This window comes from Schistocerca piceifrons, chromosome 5 (assembly GCF_021461385.2).
Source record: "Schistocerca piceifrons isolate TAMUIC-IGC-003096 chromosome 5, iqSchPice1.1, whole genome shotgun sequence".
Lineage (NCBI taxonomy): Eukaryota > Metazoa > Arthropoda > Insecta > Orthoptera > Acrididae > Schistocerca > Schistocerca piceifrons.
In genome coordinates, this window is record NC_060142.1 from 596,736,228 (window position 1) to 596,755,207 (window position 18,980).

Below are 18,980 nucleotides of genomic sequence, written 5' to 3' on the forward strand. Positions count from 1 at the left end.
TTCTGAATGTTTGTGACTTGGGTAATGGAGATGGGAGGAGAGTTCTGGCCCAGTGTTCATGTAGTTGGATGTGGGAAACTGCTAACAACCACATCCAGGCTGGCCAACACACTGGACCTCTTTGTTAATTCGCTGTGCAGATTCAGTCCAGGGCTGATGTGCATCCTTGCATCCCAGAAGAGATGTGCTAATGTGTGCAGCTATCTGGGCAAGTTGAATGTCACCTAAGAAATTAAAATACTGCTGGGTGTGAACTTACGAAGCTGCACTTTTAAGCCATGTGTAAAGTAACTAACTGGTGTCAACATCCAAATCAGGACTTTTTATTCAACTAATGACAAAGTATGTACACAACAGATGTTAAGGAAACTTCCTATATTTGTCCTTTCTTTTGTGTTTATTGTAAAAAGTAGCTTATTGCTTCCTGCCAGGATAATTTACTGACAGGAACTGTTGGTCCAGTTGATTGAACTGTGGAGAAATAGTTTCAAAGAACATAAATTCTTGCCCAACTGTAGGAATTCTCCTCTTAATTGTAGTCAGTGCTGTGTCACTGAAGCTATAACACAGTTAGCACTTACAAAACCACTAGTCCGTTGTGTTTACCATTTCATGCAACAAAAACCATGCGCATAGGTTTTGTAGAGGTAATTATGCCCATTTTCAGACATACAGGCAACTTGTGTGGTGTTATAGCCCTTGAGAAATAATTTTACTTTTGGATACGGAGGGAATGATTAGTAACAATAATCTTTCCCCCACTACTCTGGTATTGGCATCTACACTTAATTCTTTCCAGTCATCTGTGCATTATTATTAAAGTGCTAAGCTGTTTTTTAAATTTTCAGTTTTTTCATTTTCCTCAGTGTTGATAGAAAAATCAAATTTTTGTCGTTCCCTGCTTGCTTCAGGCATACGTTCTTCCTAATAGATAAATTTCTTCTTCATTGGCACTACAGCCCGCGATAGGCCTCGGCTTCTTCAACAATCTGTCTTCATACATCTCTACTGCCTACTTCTTTCATCCTCTGAGCTCCATCTTGGTAAGACGAGCCAACATATTCAACCAGCCAGCTCTTAGCTGGCTATCCCTTCTGGTAGAATGCAATCCTTCTTTCATTATTCTTTTCAGGCTTCTGTGATCTGCCATAATGTCCTACCCAGTATATTCTTCGGGATTTATTAAACCTTTTCCTTGTATAAGCCGTTGTTTTTCATTGTTGTACCTTACTCTCCAACCATCTGCCTCTGAGGCCCATAAACTTTTCATAGTATTTTTCTTTCAAATGCCCTTAAGTCCTTCACACCTGCATCTGTCATTGTCCACATTTTTGACTCATATGTAACAACCAGTTGTACAACGGAATAGCATACTATTATGATGTTATTGTAACCAGATAATTCTTACGTACCTGTAAGTTCACGTAATAGATTATATTTACTGCATGTCATGTCCATTCTCTAATATCATTAGTCAGTTCACTCATTACTGATTGCTGTGACCTCATTTCTTCATTAATTTCTTAAGTTGCTGTATGTTTGGTGAGAAGTCTTCATCAACAGCCATCTTCAGCTCTTCTTAATAAAATTTGAAGAGGCAGGCGGGTAATCTTCACTGTATTCAACCGTTTACTTACTGTTCTTCCTTGTGGTCCTCTGTTTGATTTTGCCCTATCAAATTGACTTTCCTAAATTATTCCCTTGTCCTCTCAAACTGTACCCGACTGGGAAGTATAGTTGACTGACAGAGGAAGGTAAACTTGTTATGCTAAGTTCTTCATAATTGGAAGCATTGGTTCTTCTTTCTGTCCTTGGTGTGCGTAATATCATCCACCAACACTAAATCTAGAAGGCATCAATTTGGTTAATGTCACTAGCTTTCCTGGTCCAGGCCTCACAATTGTACAAGAACACAAGGAGTACCAATGATTACACCAAGAGCATCTTCATTCTTTTGGATAGTCCTGGTTCTGCGAGTTCCTAGCAGAATTTAACCATTGCAGCTCTGCCAAGGAGGATTCTTCTTTCTATATCTTTCGCACTTTCCTGTGTAACTGATCAGAAATCCTATATATACAATACTATTCACTACTTCTAGATCCTTTAAGCAAACTGTCAGTAATTGGATTTGATCTAAACCTTGGTGATCAGTAACCATTCCCTAATATATTCTCATTATCTCTGGTTAAAGGGATCCTTAGATATTGGAAGCAGCTGATACTTTTCAAACATTTTTTAGAGGCTTTGAAGTCATGTGTTGTTCTTCCAGCTTTAGAATTGTTCAATAGTGTTATTTTGTTTTGTTTTTTGTTTATAGTAAGTTCAATTTTTTGCCCCTCCTGCTTATTTTGTAAATTTCCTTAAGGCTGTTTAACTTCTTGCAGTGTCGCCTGCATAAGCATATACCTGACTGTATTTCATTATTGTGATTGCTTTGTATCAGACTATGAAGTGCTAAGTTAAAAAGAATTGCAGAGAGACCAATACTTTGTTTCGCTCCACCTGGAAAAATAAAGCTCTTGGTCATTTTGTATACTTTTGCTTTTGGCTTTGTGTCCTACATTGGTAACTCAACTAACATCTAGTTAGTGATAAATGTCCAATTCTTTAAGGGTGTTATACAGTGGTCTTATCAGTATCAAAAACTTGTTTAAAATCAACAAATAGGAAGTAGTGAAGGCATACATCACATTCACAAGAGTTTTGCTTTATTTACCTAATAACAAACAACTGGTTGGGAGTGCCACTCTTCGGCCCAATACCACGTGAGTATTCTCAGAGGATATTTTCGGTGCACTTTTTTTATCCTTTAATTTTCATACTTTTTGTCCTTTCATTTGACACCCCATGAAAATCTTGTAGATTGTGTTCAACAAAGAAATGCCTTTATAATGTCCACAGGCTGACTCTTCTTGTTTCTTATACAAAGGAATATTATTCCAAATTTCCAGTCCTTTGGCAAGCTTTTGCTTTCCCATATTTTATTTATTAGTGCATGTATTTCATGTATTAAGATTGACCACCAAATTTTATAAGTTCTGACGCAATCCCATCTTCACCAGGTATAGGGTTATTTTTCAGTTTGTCACTGATTGCACCTTTTACATTGTTGGTCCCTTTCCTCTTCTTCCTCCATATTCTCCTCTTGTTATTACAGATATCTTGATAGCTGGTCTGAGTAGGTACTGAAAATTTCTTAATGTGTGAGGGAAGTAAAACATTTAGGTGCTTTCATTCTCAAACCCTGAAATTTCAGTGCGATTACCTGCACATTCTCTTACAGTTAATTTTCACTTATTGGTGTGTTTCCGCTCCTGACACTGTTGAACCATGTTAGAAAGATGATTGAAATCTTTTTATTATGTGTAATTTTGTAAACCCTCGTAGCCAGTTTTGTAAAGGCATCGTCGCTATTGCTGTGGAGTCGGCGTTGCCACTGTAGTTACGGTAGGCTGAGTTTGAGAGTTCACAAAACGGCTTCTGGTGCTGTACACAGGGTGTATATGACCCAGGACAACTGGGAAATCTGGGAAAAACCTGCAAATTTTTTAGAATTTGGGAATTTTTCATTGTTCTTGTTTTCAGTTAAATTTTTGTAATTTTGACTGATAAGAACTGATACTGTAACAAAGGATATTACGGTATCCTGCTACTGCAGAATAATACTGCAGCAATAAAACATGAACAAGAGAAAAAACAAAAATAAAACTAAAATTGCAAAGGAAATGTGCCATATACAGCAACAAAACTGCTCATACAAGCGTTTGCCAACAGCAAAATGTGTTAAAGGATTTAGGAAGAATATGCAATGCTTAATAACAAAAAATTGCCTCCGATGTGAGGCCCAAGAGAAAGACAGGCCGCAGCGCGCACGTCACAAAGGTAGGCCTGAAATCGCTCCCTCAGCTCAGCAGAAAAAATATGTTTCTAGACCTGTTAACTCGCAGTGGGCTGTGTCTGTTCTAACAATAATTGCATCTTCTACTGGAATCTGCTTCTACGAAGCCGTACTGATTAACAATACAACAACAAAATTTAATTTAAGATCAATGCTCGATATAAATGGTAGCGGCTTCGTTATAGCATTTAGTCTCTTCTGCTTAACAGTCCTAATTTCATGCAAAAAGTGGTGCCGTACGCAAGTGATAATCATTTTGGCATGATTTTAATTTTATTATACCCCAGTACAGCCGTAACAAAATATAAGCAGACCTGTGGACTTCAGATGATTGTGGGACTAATAACAGTAAGACTCCATAATAGTGGATTCCAGTAGAAGCCACAATTCTCGTTTGTACGTACATGCCCAGCTGCGAGTTAACGGGTTTAGAAATGCAGTTTGTCTTCTGAACTGAGTTCACTCACTTGCTCAGGCCTACCTTTGTAACGTACATGCCGTGGCCTGTCTTTCTCGTAGGCCTCACTCCGATGAGCACGACATCACAACTATTTACATTAGATTTGTTTTAGCAGTCATGAGCAGGATCATGCGCATGCGCAGTTGAGTAGTACCTTCTCCTTCTCGTGCTTCTGGCTACAGAAATGTGGCTGTTGGCCGTGTAAGCAGTCACAGCAAACTGGGAAGAATTTTACTGGAGTGCCCAAGCTGCCAGATTCATGCATGCGCAGCAAGCCTAGATCTAGGAGGGGGCGGGGGGCAAATCCATATTCTTGAGGGAAAAACCTTGTTTCACAAAGCGCCTAGCATCCAGCGCATGTTAGTCTATAGATTATTCAAATAACTTTTGAAACAGTTTTTGAACACATTCTAAGTTGATTTCTGAATGAATCTTAAGTTGATTTGTGAATGTGTGCATAGTGTTCATGATTTCTGTCAGGGGAATCCTCGTTGCATGTAAAAACAAATTTTCCTACAGACAGAAGAGCTGAGCTGAGAGGAGTAAGGCCGAATGGATCAATGCCAACCGCTGTCTGATTGTGTGGAGCACTATCTAGTATTGCCTCAGTTCAGAAATACTGTAGATCCAGGGCTGATGTGCAGAGCAGTCTGAGTTGTTATAGTGGGGAAGTGAGTAGTCTCCATGTGACACGTGTTTCCATTTAGTGATTCTGCTGTTTCTTCTTCGTTTACTGCTCTCACGTCAAATGAAAACAAAACCCGATTTCTATGGCCGGGAACTATCAAGTGAAGTAAAATACATTCACATAATTACGGAAGGCTAAAAGGTGTTATTAGTTTCAGATTTTATTTTATTCCCACCTTTCTGACAGTCGAGCATTAATTGCCTTGCAGAACTATGAAGTTATTTTTGTCTGTTTGCTAAAGAAATTTGCTTTTATTAATCTGTTCTGCTAAGGAAGAAAATATATTTGAAACAAAGTGTTTAATTCCACACAATGTTCGCTGCATTTCAAGTGCACATTTTCAACTTCTAGCATGTATGGCATTATGCCATAATAAAGAACCAAGCATGAGACAACACAGTACTGGTACTCAAAGAAAATTTTCATTCCGAAAACCACATTGAAAAGCTTAATATCAGGTCGTGGTCTACTTCATTGGGAATCTGGACATACAGGTGCGCACTTTAAATGTGCACATTTTAGTATGGGTCACAGAATTCCAATGCTCTTGGAGTATCCCCTGATGTCTTGTTTCTTTTATGACATAATGTAAGGCCTTTTAATCTTTTACATGTACGAACATACGGGCTTCCTACGATATCGTAGCTGTGCGAGCACAGCGACACCCGTCATCTGGCGCTCTCTGGCAACTACAGAAATAAACTTATTTCTAACAGGTCGTGGGAAAGTATTCCGAATGGCGCTTTGAAAAGCGTTGCTATTAAAGTAAATTTCCTTTTACGCAAGTTGAACTATGTGGAAGAATGTATGATGAATTTCTTAAATCACAGTGTGTTTGACTCTCATTTAAAAATAAACTCTTTAATGATGAGCCATTTAGATGAATTTCGAACCCAGAAGATCAGACATTTACGTCGTTATTAAAAATTTTACTGGCACATTTGTGCGATACATCTTAAATTGTAATACGCGCATAAAAGACCAACATTATATGTGAAAGGTTAGCTTCTCTTGCAGCGTATTAATCTTAAGACCCATATTATATGTGAAAGCTTTACTTTTCGTGTAACAACACTATATATATTAATTTAAACCATTAAATTTTCTGTTTGTGTGTTTGCACTACGTAACAGTGATGTTGCTATTCGCTGACTGCATCACGTGTCCTAAGCTGTGAATACCCGCTATCATCGGCTGGCGAGATCGCGTGACATGAGCTATGACTGGCTTACAAAAGTGCATTGCGATCTCGATTTCAATGCTTCGGAAAGTAACATGCAGTATTTGGTGGAATTCGAATTTATACTTCTGTAATACGAAAATATGCAGTGTACATGTTGCTGCACATCAAAGATCTTTCCAAAACATGTTTTTTCCCTGGATTCTATTCCTGTGTATAAAACCATAACCATTCAAAGTACTGGTAAGTTATACAGTTCTGAGAGAAAATTTACTGTCAGTTAATAGGGAAAAAGTATGTTTTCACCTGGGAGAAAATTTATTTTTAACTGTGAAATCTGGGAGAAAATTTATTTTTAACTCGGAAATGTGGGAGAAATCCAGGATTTTTTTTTCCTTGTCCATGTATACATCCTGTGTATACTGCTAAGACAATTTCTCCCTGCCACTATTACACAGCTATGCTCCAGATTCAGATAACAGGATAGGAGAAGGGAGGTTCTAGAACACTCAAACAAATTAGTAACAATCATACAAATGAGTTCAAAGTTTACTTACCTTTGCGACTAATTGAATATACAAGTCTGCAACACTGCTTGTAATATAACACAAAAAAGGCCCTCAGTGGCTAAGTGTAAATAATTGTAGGTAAAATTCACAGTACATAGCAAATGTAACTACAACTGTCTGTTCACTTCTAAGAGTTTATTAAATAATGTTCCCTGTCGGTCAGCCCTGAATGATGATCCGTGACCAAGCAGGTGCGAGCTGCTCTTCTATCTTCAGAGTAGGCTTCTGTCTGTTGTTGTCCGGTCATTGGTGGGTTGTACTCGGCCGGTAATTGACAGAGGCAGAGTAGATATCTTCATCCTCAGCACCGCAGGTGGAATTCGCGCAAGTGGTGAGTGTCTATGGCACTAGCACCAGCTTGCATCTTTGCTCCTGTGGTGTTTTTGGTTTGGCTGTCTCTTGTTTGGATGGCACAGAACTGTAGTCATTTGAATGGCCTAAGTAATTCCCAGTATACAGTGCAAAGGGTGTGGTGCCAAATGGTATTTCTTTGCTGTGTCAGTTTAAAGTTACATCCGTCAAACCCATGGCCATCTCACTATCAAATACTACCACCTTCAATGTCCTTGAGACCCCAAAGCAACATCATCATTCCTCATACACCATACTTGCACACTGCATCTCCTATGGGGGAACGTATGTAAACAAATCTGACACAGCCCTGGGCACCTGCATGTGACCCTTATATGCTCACCTTTTTATAGGTCATTTAGAGGAAACATTCCAAACTTCCCAAACCTCTTGTCTGTTTCAGGTTCATTGATTGTATCATAGTGATCTGGATTTGGGGCCAAGATGCCATATCCTCATTCCTACACCACCTGAACACCTTTCCTCCCAACACCTTCACCTGCTTCTCCTCCACACAAATTGCAACCTTCCTAAATATTGAACTCCACTTCTGAAGGCTTCGCCCACATCTCTGTCCACATTAAGCCCACCAACCACCTGCATTTTGACAACTGTCGCCCCTCCTACACCAAGAGTCATTCCCATAGTGTCTGGGTGCCCATGGATGACGTATCTGCAATGATGGGTTCTCGTGCCCAGTATGCTGAAGGTCTCATGACGTCCCTCAGACAAGCACTATCCCCTCCCCCTACACATACCTAAATCCCCCCGTCACCTACCAAGAATTAGCTACAAAGGAGTGCAACCCCCCTCCCCCAAAATCCTCCACTATCCTCCAGTATCACGCTGGACAAGAGCAACTGAACCATATCCTTCACCAGGTCATCTATGATCTTGCCTGGAAATGAGACATGGTACCTAACCAGGGTGTAGATGACCCGGGACAACTGGGAGATCCGGGAAAAACACGGGAATTTTTTCCTCCAGGAGAAAACTGGGAAAAACCCGGGATATTTTTAGAATTCCGGGAATTTTTCGTTGTTTTAGTTTTCAGTTAGATTTTTGTAATTTTGACTGGTAAGAACTGATACTCTAACAAAGGATATTACTTATCCCACTACTGCAGAATAATACGTCAACAATAAAACATAAACGAGAGAAAAAAACGAAAATAACTTAAATTGCAAAGGAAATGTGCCATATACGACGATGACGACACACAGTGCTCATGCAAGTGTCTGCCAATTGGAAATGTGTCAAAGGCTTTAGGAAGACAGTGCTTCATAACAACAAATTGCCTCCAATCTACTGGGAAAAGGGGCGCCAAATTCATATTCTTGAGGAAAAAAATTTGTTTCACGAAGCGCTTAGCACCCAGCGAACATTTCTGTCGATTATTCATATGATTTTGAAACACTTCCCTGTTAGTCTTTGAATATTTTTGAACACATTTTAAGTTGATTTCTGAATGAATCATTAGTTGACTTATGAATGCATGCATAGTGTACGTGATGTGTCTGTCAGGAGAATCCTTGTCGCATCTAGAAATAAACTTTCCACAGACAAAAGGGGACAGGGCTATACGAGCTGAGGGAGTAAAGCCGAATGGATGAATGCCAATCGCTGTCTGATTATGTGGTTGTTTGGGTTTGCGAATGATCGGCATTGTTATAATTACTAGCAAAATCCATATATTCAGACTACCAGAATGGAAATAAACGACTGACAGGAATAAAAGGTGAGAAAGATTACGTACTATCTTCTCGGTGTATCCAAGAAAATGATATTTTGACAGAAAACTTTTGGCCAGATCGCTACACTAGTAAGGACCAGTAGTACAGTCCCCGGCTAGCAGCCGCGTAAGTTCTATTCTGGAAGTAATGCGGAAAACGTGTCGTTCGAACACGTAATAACGCCTAACCGGAAAATAATCGCAGGATAACTAAACCTGTGATTCTGGCAGGGTTAGTGAAGTTAATCGGCGAACAAATTTTGACAGTGGCAGCAATAGCTACAGAACTGGTGACAAGATTGTTCGTTAGAACGAGGAAGGAGAAGAAACGGGGACATCACACAAATTATGGAAGAATAAGACGATTCCAAATTTATATAAAAATTTCGTAATACTACTTTTCAATCTCGTGCTTGAGAAGCTGGTGCGTATGAATGAAATGTGAAACTATTTCCTAACACAAAGCTTTTTGCTTGTAGTAGGCCTAATAGGCATTTGATATTGGTACTTCGTTGATTATATTGTCATGTTATAAAAATGGCCATTTATGCCAAAACAGTCTCGTTTATTTGGTGTGTTACAAAATTGCTGCCATATTAGAAAGGCCTATTTCGTTTTATCTAGCAGACTGACAAAATAGACGCAATCAGACCGAGAAGCCACACCAGTCTTGGGTATTATCTGTATTAACAGCATTTTCAGTATTGGATAATGACATTTCGATTTTTCATGTAGCAAAACGTTTGACGAACTTTGATGAGGTAATAGATTCTTTCGCAGAAAGGAAAGCATGCCATGTAAAGCTGTAGCAAGGTTAGAGAGAAAAAAATTCTAGGAGCTAAGGTTTGAAGAAATGTGTAATTTCTTGCTTAACTCTTGTCAGTATTGGTTTTATATATCCGATATTTAATTTTATGTCACACAAAACAAATAATCCTGTCCGCTATTAATTATGAGATTTTTTTAAAGAGGGGCAGGCTGTCAAACGGGCCGACTGGGAGAAGGAGAGCCACCACAGGACATTTCAATTTCCACTCTCCTGAATATAGTTTGGACGTGTGGTAGAAAAATGCTATATGGAGAGTCGTGGCACTGCACTTTGGCATACTTAAGACCAAATAATATGTCTTACATTTCCTCGAATACATATGTTTTATGTTTCAGATTTTTCAGAAAGGTGTGCGCTACAAGATGAACATATTTCGAAAATTCGATTTTTTTTTTTTTTTTTTTTTTTTAGTATTGACCCAGTTCTCAAATGTTGTAGATCCGGGGCTGATGCGCAGAGCAGTCTGAGTTATAGTGGGCAGTCTCCATGTGACCCGTGTTTACATTTAGTGATTTTGCTGTTTCCCCTTCGTTTACTCTCATGTCAAATGAAAACAAAACTAATATCTGTGGCCGGGAGCTCTCAAGTGAATTAAAACACATTCACATAATTACGGAAGGCTGAAATATGTCATTAGTTTAAAAAAATGGTTCAAATGGCTTTGAGCATTATGGGACTTAACATCTATGGTCATCAGTCTCCTAGAACTTAGAACTACTTAAACCTAACTAACCTAAGGACATCACACAACACCCAGTCATCACGAGGCAGAGAAAATCCCTGACCCCGCCGGGAATCGAACCCGGGCGCGGGAAGTGAGAACACTACCGCACGACCACGAGCTGTGGACATTAGTTTCAGATTTTATTTTATTTTCATTTTTCTGATAGTCAAACATTAATCGCCTTGCGGAACAATGAAATTATTTTTGTCTGTTTGCCAAATAAATTTGAGTTTTGTTAATCTTTTCCGCAGAGGCAGTCAATGTATTTGAAATGAAATGTTTAAGTCCACAATACTGGCTAGTTTCAACTGTTTGCTGCATTTCAAGTGCACGTTTTCATTTTCTAACACGTATGGCATTATGCCATAATAAAGAACCAAACATGATATAATACATTACTGGTGCTCCAAGAAAATTTACATACAGAAAACCACACTGAGAAGCTTAATATCAGGTCGAGGTCTACTTCATTGGGAGTAGGGACGTACAAATGTGCCCTTTGAGTATGCACTTTGAATGTGCACATTTTAAAATGGTTCACGAAATTCCGATGCTCTTGCAGTATCCCCTGATGTCTTGTTTCTTTTATGACATAATGTATGATTTTTCAATGTTTTACACGTACGTACATACGGGCTTTCTACGTCGTGATAGCCACCCAAGCGCGTGTCGCCTGTTATCTGCGCTCTCTGGCAACTGCTGAAACGAACCTATGTCTAACAGGTCGCGTGAAAATATTGCGAATGGTGGTTTGAAAAGCGTTACTTTAAAAGTAAATATCCTTTTATGTAAGTTGAACTATGTGCAACAATGTAGTGTGAATTTATTAAATCACAGAGCGTTTGACTCTCATTTAAAAATGAACTCTTTGATGACGAGCCATTTAGAATAATTTTGAACCCTGAAGATCAGACATTCATGTCATTAAAAATTTTACTGGCACATTTGTGTGATAAATCTTTAAGTGTGTAGTCGAATTAAGTCGGGTGATGCTGAGGGAATTAGATTAGGAAATGAGACACTTAAAGTAGTAAAGGAGTTTTTCTATTTGTGGAGCAAAATAACTGATGATGGTCGAAGTGGAGAGGATATAAAATGTAGACTGGCAATGGCAAGGAAAGTGTTTCTGAAGAAGAGAAATTTGTTAACATAGAGTATAGATTTAAGTGTCAGGAAGTCGTTTCTGAAAGTATTTGTATGGAGTGTAGCCATGTATGGAAGTGAAACATGGACGATAACTAGTTTGGACAAGAAAAGAATAGAAGCTTTCAAAACGTGGTGCTACAGAAGAATGCTGAAGATTAGATGGGTAGATCACCTAACTAATGAGGAAATATTGAACAGAATTGGAGAGAAGAGAAATTTGTGGCACAACTTGACTAGAAGAAGGGATCGGTTGGTAGGACATGTTCTGAGGCATCAAGGGATCACCAATTTAGCATTGGAGGGCAGCATGGAGGGTAAAAATCGTAGAGGGCGACCAAGAGATGAATACACTAAGCAGATTCAGAAGGATGTAGGTTGCAGTAGGTACTGGGAGATGAACAAGCTTGCACAGGATAGAGTAGCATGGAGAGCCTCATCAAACCAGTCTTGACGACGACGACTACTTGAAGTGTAACACGCGCAAAAAAGATCAACAGCTTCTCTTGGAGCTTGAGACCAATATTATATGTGAAAGCTTTTCTTTTCTTGTAGTAACACTATGTATATTAATTTAAACTATCAACTTTCCCTGTTTGTGTTCATGCTACTTAAGTGATGTTGCTGTTGGCTGACTACATCGCGTGTCCTATGCTCTGAGTATCCGCTGTCATCGGCTGGTGAGAGCACGTGACATGAGCTACAAACAGCTTACAAAAGTGCATTGAAATCTTGATTTCAAAGATTCGGAAAGTAACATGCGGTGTTTGGTGGAATTCCAATGTATACTTTCGTAATACGAAAATACACAGCGTACATGTTGCTGCACATCAAAGATATTTCCAAAACGTATCTTTCCCCTGAGTTTCATTTTCTGAAGTGCCAGGAAATTGTACGCCCGTGTATAAAACCATAACCATCCAAAGGACTGATAAGGGAGAATATACTGTCACCCGGGAGAAAGTGTATTTTTAACTAGGAATTCCGGGAAAAATCCAGGATTTTTTTCCTTGTCCACGTATACACCCTGCTAACACACTTCTCACCCCACTTAGTCATATTGTCACCCACTGAATGTCCTGGTCCATCCCTATGCCACTCCTTCTCCCAACCCATTGGAAAGGGTGTCAATCCTTTGGAAGATCACTTGTAAAAGAAGCTATGTCATCAACCAACTCTATTGCCTTCACTGCTTAGCTTTTGATGTCTGTGTGATATCCAACCATCTAGCTGTTCACCGTAATGAATAGCCACTACCCAATTGTGGCCAAGAACAAAGGTGACCACCTAGTGAATCGACATGCAGCTAAGCACAATATGCTAGAGTTCTGAACTATACAGATAGGAGTCACCCATGCAACACAGTCTTTGCTTTCTGAACCCTCCTGGCCCCAATCTCTGCTAAACCTCTCCCCCCCCCCCCCCCCCCCCCACACCCACCACTTAATGTTTTCCCCTTCCTCTTCCTGTCACCCCCTCCCAATCCAAGCCTCCACATCTTCAAGCACTGCACCTTGCTGGCTCTGTTACCCATGTGTCACATGCCCAAACTGTGCACCTGCTATCCTTCCCTCCTGCATATCCAGCCAGCACCATTCTGCCTCACTCGAAGCTGCTAGCTACACATTCCCAACCCATCTTCTTGCCTCTCACCTTCTTTTTCTTTCTCACCCTCCCCATGCGACACAATCCTGACCCTGGTCCACCCTTCTCCAGTGGATGTTGGGTGATGCAAAAGAGATTTTACCTTAGCCTGTAGAAAGTGTCTTTAATATATATATCACCACTATTGGTGTGATGACATTTCCTTAGTGTTACAAATTCCCAAACAGCAGTTCTCACATTTAACATACCAATCTTATGATAAAGCCAGTTGGAGATGGGTATTGTCTCATGAAACATGTTCCTCGCAAAATAATGTAAACAGAGATTGTGACTGGTAACAGCTAATCTTTTGATTTTAAAAATGACAACAGATCTTACAACCCTAACTCTAACAACCATTTTATAGCGAATAAAATAGAAACAATGAAGATTTTGTTGACCCGGATTTCTTGACAACTTCTGTGAAATCACTGAATTTCATGCAGGCATCCCTTCTCTTTGATATATAAGGGGTGTCATATTCACTAAGATAAGCAGCTGACTAAAAACTTTCTGTAATTTGAAACGAATTATGATCAAACATACCATGTATCCTGTTTTAGAATGGCACAGCACGCAAATATTCAAATATCTCATGAAAGTACTTGGTGCAATAAATGTGTGTAACAATACTAAAATTGTGTATTTATCATTGACAATCATTTTTGAATGTGTCACATATAAATATCTCTCTCTCTTCCCTGTGTATATGTGAACCACACAATAAAAAATGATGTGTGGGACAAGTTTTTATAGTGTGGTTCTAGATTTTGTTTTTAGCAAGTATGATTAAAATTGAACCCTATAAATTAATACTAGCAGTTGGATAACAAAATAATATCAATAATAAGTATGTAATGTTGAACTAACAAAACAAAAAAACAGCCAAAAAATCAGTCCTTTTACATGCCAGAAAAATTTTCTGTAAAACTGTTTCACGTGTAAACAGTTAAAAGAAAAATTGTCATTAGTGGGGTTTGGGTGTGTGACCTAGGGTATGATGACCGCATTACCCATGAGAGATTTATGATACAATCACTGACAGGTATGGTTTTCTGTGCTCCATAGTTCTGGTGTTAATTAAAAGTAACGTATAAGCATGTTCTGCTGGACAATTGCACATAGCAAGAACTAAATTGTTTTGGTTGATACTTTAACGTACAACATTTGGTACCGATCTGAGTGCCTGACATGTGGAGGTTACGGTGTTAGCTGTAAATAGCTGAGACCAACAATGCGTCAAGTCTGGTTGAAGTCCAGGCAGTGAGTAAGAGGGAATATTGTGCATAAAATGGAATAAACAATTCAGGAGAACCCCAGGAAGCATACTACTATCGATGGTGTGGTGGCATTATTTGAGAACGCTGAATCACCAGTTTGAAGTTTCAAACTTTGAATGGAAAACAGATCGGTTTGTTTATTAAAAGAATCAATTGAGTTACTGACACTTGTTGTATTATTCTTGGAAGTGGGTTTGTTAAAATAGGGTTCTGCTGCAGTTCAAAATTTCCCGAAACTAAGTTCTTATTTGTCGTGCATTGCCTTGGTCATCACATGTGATTTACACTATCTTTATTAGTACAGTCTCCTTTTTTAAATTTGAGTTTTATTGTAAGCTCTGTACTCTCACACTGGGAGGGAAAGCATTACATGCCATAACTTGTGAAACTCATTGCCACTCTGACTTGCTGTATTTGCCCCAATTGCTCAGGTACGCCATTTGTGTGTGTGGCCGTTGTAACTGTAGTTGCTGTATAAATGCTTTAATTCTGTGATTTTTTTTGTATGGGGACACAGTAATTTTTCAGACAGGAACTAAGGTTTTAACAGTATAAAATAACATTTTTTTCCACAAATGTTAGGCTTTGTCTTTACATCATGTAGAACATGTGTAATATCCTGAAAAATTTTTAATGCTATTGATATAAGCTGATAAATTTAAATTTACCATGTACAGTGTAAGCTGTAAAATTATTGTTGTGTGTGCATGTGTAAAACTGTTCATCAGGGTGATAGATGTTAAACATTTTTTATTTCTGTGCACCAATGGAAGAAATTCATTCTGTTCCAGGAATGAAATGGAAAGATATAGACAGGTGTGTCCATTGGATGTCACCATTTGCCTTAACCCTCCGTGAAGAAGGTGTTTTACAGTCCGGCATGTGGAATGATCCAGCAGCATGTGTTATTGTTGGTGACACTCATCATACGCAAACACATTCAGTTGATGTCAAGATGCTTGTAAGTATTCCTGAATTTGTGCTGTAAGTATGTATCCAGGCACATCTCTGTATTTCTCATCTCCTCCTTGTCTAAGGTGTTTGTTAATCTGAAGGTATGAAATGTTTGGTTGATGAGTGCATTTCACATTTAGGAGGCCGCCCAGCAGCGTTTACTCCAGATGGATATAGAAGCTCTTCCAGTGTCTACTTGCCTTTTGACGCCTCCGGCTAGCAGTAAGAAAACTTCAAAATATACAAAAGACGTAGGAAATTTTACATAGTTTTTTTAAAACTGTGAGGACATGAAGTCCAAGAAGTTACGAAGCTGCAAGAATTCTGTGATCAGAGGTGTTTCTATTTTACCTGTGGCCAGGAAAAAGTTTCTCACTGTAGCTCGGCTGACGAATTTTATGGAATGATGACTTATATCTTTGTCAGACGATTCATTTGTACAACAGTATGAAGTTATAGAATACTCAGTCTTTTAGGATATGAGAGATATGTTCAGAAATGTAATTTTATACATCTTTATAATGTTCGGTATGCTTTATGTTAATGAATTGTTTGGTTGTTTTTTTTTTGAAGTTTACTTGAATGTAACAAACACTAATTATCAATTAATCCTGAAGTACAATGAATTAAGACGGTGAGAAGCCATGGTGATGATTTCATGTCTAAACCTTAAAAGTTTTAACATTTCTTTCCATTATTAATAGCAGCAGGCATGTTGGTCATTTAAATATATCTTTACGCTTTGCTATTCTAGTCTGAAGACTTCGCTATTTAGCGTAAGAATGAAATGGTGTACCAGTTAAAGGAGCTTTTTTCCTTGTTAGGAATGCTCCTTCCCCACTCCCCCACCTCCTACATTTTTTTTTATTGAATACAGCTTATTTTCATTGCTGTATTCATTCAGAATTTTTTAAAAAATTATCAGTGTAGCAGTATTTTCATCTGCGTTGATCAAATAAGACTGATCATTTTACTCATGAGTCATACTGCCATTTTTCATTACTGCATTGTGTGTCATAAATATAGTTGACTTTGTAAAAAAAGAAAGTGCATATTGCTTCCAGTTCACTGCCAAAAGTCTTGATTGGAGGCTGTACTAATATATGCTCTGGTAGTGTGGATTTCAAACATTTGCCAACAGAGTGTTACAGAATGACATTGTCTTGTTATGGGTGTGTAAATAAGTGGAAATCATGATTTTGTCCAAATTAAGATAGTCAGGCACAGTTGGAGTTTGAGGTGTTTGGCCATAAGATAAGTTTTTGTTAAACTACTGGTATTTTTGTTCTTAAATTTTAAGTCTGAAAGTTATTGTGTGAAAATGTACATTTGCTGTTGATGTAAAATAAAGTACAGGTGACCCAAATTTAATGTGTTTGTATGTGAAAATTTCATATATTTCCATATGAAATGATAAATTTTCATACTGTTTCAGACCTTGTGTTCATTACTGACACGTGGTGATAATTAGATAGCGGAGAGATTTAAACATGTTAGTTTTAGATGCACGTAAGATACTAGCAGAGGTGGTGCCTGTACTACTTTGTTTACAATGCTATCAACTCCAGTAAGCAGTTGTGCAGTTATTTCTCTCTCCCTCCCTCCCCCCATCTCCTTCTCCCCCCCTCCCCCCCCCCATCTCCTTCTCCCCCCCCATCTCCTTCTCTCCCTATCTTCCCACCCCACCCCACCCCACCCCACCCCACCCCACCCCCTCTGTTGAAATGAATGCTGAGCCAAATCCTAGTCCATCATTGAGTTGGAGGAAGACTTACATGACACCAGAAATGACCTGATATTGGTTAGGCTTTTGCAAAGATGCAACTTGGGTGTAGGCTGCCAGCCCTGCAAGAGGGAGGTGGGCTTGTCCCACTGTAGCTCTGCTCTCTTCATGGTCTCGGTTCTCAATAAAGTTGTTCGTGGACTCTGAAGTATTCCATACTGATGTTGCATTATTTGGTTACATACAGGGTGACAATTATTTAAACTATACAAAAATCTTAAATTTGTTACAAACTACAGGGTGCGCACACTTTATTCAACATGTAAACATAACTACAGATATTTGGATGTAGATTATGATTTGTTCTGTATGCCTGCTATCGTAGGTGATGTGGCACAGACAAATAGTGAAATTCTGTATGACTCACTGCAGTGTCTGAAAATCAATGCTGTCGATGACCTCCTGAATGGCTGTTCTCATCTCGGCAGTGGTTTTGCAGTTATTGCTATACACTTTCTCTAATATAGTCCCGCAAAAAAAGTTGCAGGTGTGCAGATCTGGAGAATGTGGCAGCCAATCGAGGCACTTGACAATGGCCTCTGGGTACCCCAGAGCCAGAATGTGGTCCCCAAAGTGCTCCTCCAGGACATCACGCACTTTCCTGTTTCATGGGGGTTGAACTCTGTCTTGCATGAACCACATATTTTGAAAATCGGGATCACTTTGGGTAATGGGAATGAAATCATCTTCCAAAACCTTCACATACTGTTCGGTAGTCACCGTGTCGTCGAAGAATTTCACACAGATTATTCCGTGACTGCACACCCCAATCACACGTTGAGGGTGAAGAGACTTCTTGATTGCGAAATGGGGATTCTCAGTCCCCCAATGCGCCAGTTTTGCTTATTGACAAACCCTTCCAAATGAAAGTGAGCTTTGTTGCTGATTCATACCGTGTTCACATCAAAGTCCTGTTCCTCAATTCTGTGGACAAATGTTGGCAAAAACACAACTGCTGTTCCATGGCCCTTGGTGCTTAATGGCTGATGTTTGAATTTTGTATGGGAAGAGATACAGGTCGTAAACAATAATTTGTCACAGTGCCTCTTCGTTGATTTCCACCTGTTGTGCTGCTCATCCAATCAATTTCCTGGGGCTGGTTTGAAACCCAGAGCGTGTCTTCTCTATGTTTTCAGGCGTTTTCACCCTTTTTGGATGACCGACAATGACAACACTGTCATCACGAACACTACCTGTTCCTTCAAACTTGCAAATCAAATTCTTGATTGTTAGCACACTTGGACCAGTTGTCTTCAGATTGAACTCTGTTGCAAACTTCCTTTGAGCTGCAGTGGGGTTGTTATTGCTCACATAGTAGGCCTTCACAGATGCTGTATGCTCAGACAAGCTGTAATGTGAAATTTTCACGTGCAAATGGCCGACAAGGTGCATGTGCATACTAATTCCAATCATGCCGCATGGCCAACTGTGCAGTTTGAATGTCCTAACGCAGACAATACAGAAATTATGACTTTTATTTCATGTAGTTCAGTAATTGTCCCTTTTTTTTTAAAAAAAAATCTAAGCCTCCTTACTGCAGCATGTAAAGTCATGTGTTAAATTATACTATCATTCATTAATTTACTCTTTTCTTTATTAGTTTAATGTAGATCGCATCCATCCCATCTTTCTTCTCTTCCCCCTCCATCTACTTTCGTGGTTTAAGTGGACTGTTTATCTGACTTCATTTCTCACTCTGCCCTTTGCATTCCTGGACTGAAGCCAGCAGTGCTTACCCATGTATT

At 39.1% G+C, this 18,980-nt stretch overlaps 1 protein-coding gene across 6 annotated transcripts in view; it reads left to right on the forward strand.

Annotated features, from left to right (window-relative positions):
* The window catches only part of LOC124798633 (G1/S-specific cyclin-E), a 176,005-nt gene extending 159,187 nt beyond the window's left edge, over window positions 1-16,818 (forward strand). For all 6 annotated transcript variants that reach the window (XM_047262118.1, XM_047262115.1, XM_047262114.1 and 3 more), the window contains exons 10-11: window positions 15,290-15,459; window positions 15,593-16,818. In XM_047262118.1, the coding sequence (XP_047118074.1) occupies window positions 15,290-15,459; window positions 15,593-15,721 (299 nt within the window). In that variant the 3' untranslated portion in view covers window positions 15,722-16,818. The remainder of the gene's footprint in view (window positions 1-15,289; window positions 15,460-15,592) is intronic.
* Window positions 16,819-18,980: the final 2,162 nt, after the last annotated feature.